At 31.2% G+C, this 8045-nt stretch overlaps 1 protein-coding gene across 1 annotated transcript; it reads right to left on the bottom strand.

Moving 5' to 3' along the window:
- Positions 1-383: 383 nt before the first annotated feature.
- LOC125067052 (trichohyalin-like) lies at positions 384-4834 on the bottom strand. Its single transcript, XM_047675430.1, has 5 exons — positions 4751-4834; positions 4559-4676; positions 2732-2867; positions 1990-2053; positions 384-542 (listed from the first exon to the last, which is right to left on the bottom strand). The coding sequence occupies exons 1-5, from the start codon at positions 4832-4834 to the stop codon at positions 384-386; spliced, it is 561 nt and encodes a 186-aa protein (XP_047531386.1).
- Positions 4835-8045: the final 3211 nt, after the last annotated feature.

Here is an 8045-nt window from a genome sequence, read left to right as displayed (position 1 = left end):
AGATGCTTTTGCTATTTTATATTATGTATTAAAAAATAGAGGAGATGGAGCATTTTTTTACATACTTACACCTATTCAAGGTAATTGCATCCACATTACATACCACATTTAATTTTCGTTTACATTTAATTTCCCGAACGGCGTTGATAAAAACTATCTATAGTTATATAATTTTACGTCAACAGAAAATGAGATCTTTAGTATAAGAATGTGTAAAGAAATCAACTACCACAAGTTTTTTTATTTTCTTTTTGTGTACTTAGTCTATTGAGCTTCAACTAACGATACCTACAATTGATTGTTACTTGAAGTGCACTTTACTCGCTATATTTACCAAGTCTATTGAATGTAAGCTAACTTTGATTGTATTTAAGGTAAAATAATTACATTATCGAAAGAATGTCTTCAGGAACATCCGCCTGTACGTCACTTAGTTCTTTCTTCAACTCGGAAACTTCACGTCGCAGCGCTGTTTCTTCGTTTAAAAGCTTTGAATTAGTTTCCTTTGCCACTTCTTGTTTGGTATTCATTTCCTCTTCGTTCTTCAGTAGGGAGAACATTTTATAAGAAATATTAAATTTAGCTGGCTTCTTAAATGAAATAATTCGAAATCGAAACTTCCTTGTTTAAGGGACCTTTTGTTAGCTTATCGAATTATCTAATTTTTTTCTTGCCGATGTTACTCAATATCTTCGCCAATTGTTAGAAAATGTTAATGATATTGTTTTCTATTAAATTACGAATCAATAATATTATAATATAAATACATTTATTCAAAATAAAATTATATATTTTGAGGTATTTTGATAACAAAATCCATATAATGTGTATGGAATAAGAGTGAAATAGTAAGGAATTCTTTCTTTGAAAAGGACATTTCTATTACCAATTTATATGAAATATGTAGGTAAACAGAAAAGAATACTTCAAAGGCGTCCGTAAACGCATGCACACATACGAATATATGCGTGTGTGAATGCGTGTATAGACAGAGACATACGCAATAAATTGCTATTACATGGCCTTCAAATGAAATGCTAAACAACCTTGTTCTAAATTCCTAATTAAGGCTGATTAAAAATGGTTTACTTATTCAGGTATTTAATACTGTATTCAAAGCTAGCTTTGAGCAACATTTAAATTTAACACAAACAAATCTCCACTTGAAAATACTCATTAAAATTCAATTTGCTAGAATTCGTTGCGTTTTGCTAGAATTTGTGAATAGGAATAAACAGAGTCGTTTTTCTCTTTGCATTAAGTTATTACAGAAGATGTTGTATCATAAACATTACGGATGAAACGTGTCGTATATATGTCTTATTACATTACGGTTTTAAAGCCAATATTTTGTTTTTTAAGAAATAGGTAGTTGGAGGGGCAAATGTGCCTAGTTATAGTAAATAGTCACCACCGATCATAGACATTGACTTAATTATTCCTAACATCTCCAATGCGCCATCAACCTTGGGAACTAATTATGTCTCTTGTGTCCTGTAGTTACACTGGCTCACACACCCTTCAAACCGGAAACCAAGATTAAGTGTTGCTGCTTGGCAGTAGAATATCTGAAGAGTGGGTGGTACCTATCTAGACGAACTTGCACAAAGTCATACTACCAAGAAAATTACACCAATAACTTCTAGATATACTTGTTGAGCATTATAAATTTGTTAACTTGACTGAGTATCGATTAACAGCCAAAACTACTGAATCTAGAAAGCTAGTTTTACAATGTTTTTTTAAAGGATTTTTGGAATGTGCAACTTAAAGGACAGCTTTAATCGAATATTCCCGTACAAAGTCGGGCGGGTATCTAGTATAGAATATAAGTGAACGAACTATATATTGCCTTAGTTCGTAATGAAAATATGAATTATTACATTACCTGGGTATGAAAGTTGCGAAGTTTTATTGTTTTTTTCGGTAATTCTGTTAAGCATAATACCATTCCTGATATTCATTAAAAGTAATATCGTTAATACTCACATAAAGTGATCGAGACTTTCGAAATCGATCAGCCAGTTCACGTAATGTGTCTTCATATCTTCTTCTGAAACGGTTTTAATTGAAAAAGTAACAAAGGCAAGACTTTATTAAATATCTAAGTATGATACGAGATCACGCGGAAATCTTTATTAACAGCGTTCCAGAAAATTGGAATTAAGTGGAATATTATATTACATAATGGAAACAATTAAACCTGCTGTACATTAATACCATGAATAAAAAAGTGGTTTTGTCTTTTTAGTCCGGCATTTACAGAACTATTTCTGGCACTTTACGATCTATATCTTAAAGTGACTTTTTATTTCGAAAATAATGCACGGGAGTGTTTTATTAAATATAGACTATAAGGTGCATTTTATTTTTATAATATTGGCGGTTGGGACTATGGACCACGTGATGGTGATTACTCACCATAGCCCATAGACTTGAACTCACAGGCACACGTTCGAGAAAGTGTGCGAATGTGCAATTCTCTGCGCCATCACCGTGAACAATCAGATCTACATATTCCTCTTTATCAATTTACAATATGTATTGCTATTCACTCGGTAGTAAAAATATACTCTGCAGGGTGCTATACTAGGTTTAGTGTACTTAAGCAGTTTTCGATTTTATCATATGAATTAAATTATAAAGTTTTACCAAATTCACTTCAATCGTAAAGTGATAAAGTAATAAATGTGCAACCGTCGTAACATTGAAATGGAAAACACGAGCGTACATTCCGAGTTCAGTATCGCGTTCTTCCTGTTTCAATAAATCTTCGAGTTCGCTGCGATTCAAGCGAGCTCTCTCGAGTGCTTCGCTCACTTCCTCACTTTGTCGCTTCAGTTGCATGCGCTTAGCAGTTAGTCTTACTAGAATAATACATCGTTGTTACGTATAATTCTAATTGTTTCAGAATAAATTGATTTTGTTCAATAGAATTTATCCAAAACACTAAATTTATGCCTATAGACTATTGAGTACAGTTAAAGATATACTTTAAGATATATAAGATATATTATGATATAAAGTAACAGCCTGTAGGTGTCCCATAGTTGTACAAAGGCATCCTTTCCTCTTGAGGAGAAGATTAGGAACTTATTCCATCACGCCGTTCCAATCCGACAAGTGATGCGGTTTTCATGCGAAACATACAGATTTACTCACGAAGAAATCCCTTCCTCCACCGAGTACGAAATTAATTCTGAACACGTTTCGCTTAAACCCACAATATCCGCAAACTTCACACACTGGCTTATCTTAGTTCCATAATGATTGATGTGACCTGAACGATATCTTGAGAACAGTATTGCTTCATGTAAAGTGGACACTATTTTTTGAATTTGCTATTCAATATTTAGCATCATATGATGTATTTATATATGTGTTCTCTAGTTTATTATTTTTAATTAAAATTTGTACAAGTATTAGGGTTAAATAAATATGAATACATTTAGAAATTAATTTGTATAATACATATGTACATTTCAATAAAAATTAAACGCTTTTATAATGAACAGCTTAGCGCCGTACCGAAAAATTTATTTCCCTTTCATGTAACCCTTAGTAAAATGAGTCTGTGTCGACCTATTTACTTTGCATACAGACGGCGAAATAGATATTTACAGTTTACAATGTTTAAATCAAATTTACATATGATTTAAAATCTGTATGGTCACTTCGTTATCACAATACACTATCTACTTACCTGACTTCGTACAGGTGAAATAAGAATAATTTTATAAATGTATTAATTCGTTAAATAAAAGTTATCAGTGTAACCGCAGCGTCACCTATGTACCAAGTACATCTAAACTATTTATTAACACAGCGATAAAATATGTGTCGGGGTGTTTTTACAATTTTTAATTTTATATTTATTTTGTCCTTTTTAAAGTAGGTATAAATATTAGGAAGGTATTTATAGTGATTAGTTAGTAACTTGTTTAGGTACTAGGTATCATAGGTATAAATATAGTGGTTAATTGAGCCTAATTGATCCCATTTAATTACCCACTTTCGAAATCTAAACCTTACCTAACATGTCATATTTGAAGTCATGCTTTCCTTACCATGTTCTTTCAATATCATTAAAGTAATACGGTACTATATTTCGAAAATATAGGACATATGGAAGGTAGTCAGATCCCGTCATCAACTATTATAGAGCTGATGATCTAAACTGATAATCAGATTTTCATGAAACATGGCTTAGAACACTCAGGATAAAATTATGTATGACACAAAAAAAAACTAAACGAAAATCGGTTCATCCGTTCGGAAGCTGCGATACCACAGACACGCAGATACAAAGTTACACAGACACGTTAAACTTTTGTACCCCGTCTTTTTGCGACGAGGGTCAAAAACGAACTCCAAGTCTGTGAACTCTCAGTCTGTGAACTCCAGGTAAACAGTTGGAGTTCATAGACATACACATGTGCAGAACAATTATTACATACCCACATAAAGGTGTGATTATATTCTGTCTTAAATTTATTTTATGTTTTTAAGAAACAAAAGCAACATATTAATATGGAAATAAAATTAACATCCTACAAACCACTCTCTTGCTTAAGACGTTCTATTTCAGTATTGAGAGAGCGGGCTACGCGCAACGCTGTCATAGTTTCGCGATACTTTTTTTCATTTTCAGCGTCTAGTGCAGGCATCGCAGAACGCTATAAAAAGATACATTTAAACCATTTCTTATAGCATTTATGGAACTTGAAAGACAAAAAATAAATGTACATACCTGTGCCACTAAATCGTTTTCTATTTCTTCTAAGTTAGATTTAAGAAGACATATTTCAACTTGTTGATCTGCTGGAGAAAACATTTTTAAATATGTTTTACAATAATGTACTTCTATTTTGTTCAAAATTTTAAACAATTGAAATATTTATGTAGATATTTTTCGCGCCAAATTGTATTGTATGTTTTTTTGACACTTTTTGTACAGTATGCCTAATGTTCGATTGTATTCAGACAAAATATTTAATATTTAAAATAAGGCGATACTTTTTTTTAAATGAAATGTAAATATTATACAATATTATATTTAAAAACTATATTGTATTAATTATTTACTTATTTTGTAAACAATTGTAATGATTTTTTTATAAACTTATTTTTCATAAAATGAATTCACAAATTAATTTATGACAAAAATTTGGACTAATAATAATCGTAATAAAAAATATGGATCTTATATACAAGTTGTACCAAAATTAGCGCCAAATTATGTATATATCGTATACATAAAACCCTTTCAAATTTGTTATTCGCCCTTTTCACAGATAGAACAAGTGATTGCGGCTGCGATTATTATAATCGTGTAAAATGTCTTCCTATTGAAAATAAATAAAATAAAATGTTTGTATAAAACGAATACTTTCGATTATGTCATTTGCAAGAAATAAATATCACATCAATAAGTACCATAGAATGTAACTATATCTATGACGCACAACAATAATCGTGTTTAAAAAAAACATATACAGTAATAAAATGTGTCTAAGAAGTTATAAATAAGACACTTGAACAAGATTAGACAGTTTACATATTTTTTTATTGCGCATTTTGAAGTTAATTTTTACCCAATTCGCAAAAATTACGTTCCAACGCGTTCTAAAGTGAAAATCTGGTTGGATATATAGATAAAGCTGATTGTAAAAACATAAATAATATACTAGCAATGGTAAAAATATTTTATTATTTTGTAGGACATAAATATTAAAATAATTAATATCAGTGATACGACATCAATACCTTCGTCTCATAGTACGATAAAAAAACAATAAGTTACGACGACGACGACAGACGATATAATCTGTGCCCTATAGTACGATTCTATAAGTATTCACTCTACATCTCAGTCGTGAAATGTTGAGAACCGACTAATTGTTCTTATTCTTATATTGTTGTATAATTTGTGTTGTTATTAAAGTAAATGTCGATTATTGTGTTCTGACATTTCATGCCCATGTTTTGCGGTGAGTAATAAGCAGCTTCCGTAAAGAGCTTCTTACGGAATAGACATATGTAGGTACTGTTGGCACAACTAAAATACACCAAAGTTAAACTAAGAATTCAATTGAGTAAGCAGTTATTGGCTTCATTATATTAAGCAAATTCATGATAATTCTAGACATTGATATATATTCTACGATAGACAAGAACGTTTATGTAAACAATATGTTCAAATACTGACAAGAGTTAAAACTAAAGTTCGCTGTAGCGGTAAATCTTCATTATGTCTTCAAATCAAACTATGAAAGTATACAGCACAAGAGCCTTTATAAAATCTGGTAATTAGCGTTTTTGTAAGCGATTTATTTTGTGGTTTTACTAATTATGATATTACTAATTGGGTATTGAATTACCGTAACAACAAGTAGGTCTACTTACTGAACTACTGAATTGTTATTTACCTCTAGATTCATACTTTGGTTCGGATTTTCCAATTGACTGATTGTATTTCACACAGAACGAATGGCAAACCCATACTATTATCATTACATAAGCTTCATTGACTGTAATGATTATGGCACTTAACATGCTTCAAAATATCGTTACCGTAAAGCAACGCACCTGCAAGCCCCCTGTGTTGCAGATGTCCATGGTCGGTTTTGATTAACCTAGTGCTAGTGCTAAGTATTTTTCGTAAATTCATATTTAAGCATTTTAAATGAATTTATAATTAAAGTCTCCTGATATTATTTCACAAAGTAAAGCCTTACTATTCCGCTATAGCTAACATAACACGTCTGTGATGTGTTTTGATATGTTAATCAGTCATTTGAGCTTTTATAAATTAAACCATACTACAATATCCTTGACTATGAAATATGCAAATACCGCTGAATCGATATCACGAAATTAGATTAAATTTGAAAAATACTATTATATGAATCAATTAATAAAAGTCAAAGTCAAATCTTTATTAAATATAGAAGTGTTTATACTTGCTTATTGATAGTCAAAAATCTACCACCGGTTCGGATTTTAACACCTCGGACCTGAGAGCAACTGGCGAAAGAAATTCAGCGGGATATATATATTGTACATGTAACATGAAATATATATTTAACAGTACAATAATATTTTATTATATTTTAGTTATTTGAAACAGCCTGGAGGCGATCATTTCATTGCCAAGGTGTGCGGTCAACTAAAAAGTCATTAGTGTTGTAATATCCTTTAGCATACAAACGCGTTTTCTGGGATCCTGTTGTAAAAACGTATACATTGCCCCAAAAAAGAGTTACTAACCCTGTGTAATCGAGTACTTGGAGTAACAAGTTTATTCATGTTCCTAGTGTTAATAGAATGTAGGTACATTACAATTTCTGGGAAAATCATTTATGTTTTTGCGTACATACATAACATTATCAAAAACAAATTTTGAAGCAACAGTCATTATTTTATTTCTTTAAATTTACCTCTTAAAGAATATTTTGAGCCCAGGTTATAAATTGCACGAATTGCCCTCTTCTGCAGCACAAAAATGGTATTAATGTCAGCTGCATTACCCCATAGTAGGATGCCATACGACATTATACTGTGGAAATAACTAAAATACACAAGGCGAGCCGTATCCACATCATTCAAAAGTCTATTTTTTTTACCGCATAGGCTTCAGAGCTGAGTCTATTCGCCAATTTTTTCATATGGGGGCCTCATTGAAGCTTAGAGTCTATTGTCATACGAAGGAACTCTGTTGAGTCTAAAACATCTAATGCTTCCCCGTTTAAAAGTACAATAGATTCTAAATATCAATATTAAGACCCCTAAGCTATTACCGACATAATTAACATTTTTAACTCGTTTATTCATCCGCACATACACCCATCCACCAACCACTTATCGTCCATACAGTCATCTATGCATCCACTTTTAAAAAGTAAATATGTTCAATGTAATAATATATTGCTTATAACAGTAATATATCACCTACTAAACGACTAAGCTTTGTCGGTGTTTTAGGCGTATTAACAAAAATGTAATTTAAATTATATTAAAAAAATGTTATAGATATTAGTAAATAT

This window comes from Vanessa atalanta, chromosome 10 (assembly GCF_905147765.1).
Source record: "Vanessa atalanta chromosome 10, ilVanAtal1.2, whole genome shotgun sequence".
Taxonomy (NCBI): domain Eukaryota; kingdom Metazoa; phylum Arthropoda; class Insecta; order Lepidoptera; family Nymphalidae; genus Vanessa; species Vanessa atalanta.
Note: the sequence above shows the minus strand (reverse complement) of the source record. Positions and strands in the feature narration are given on the sequence as shown.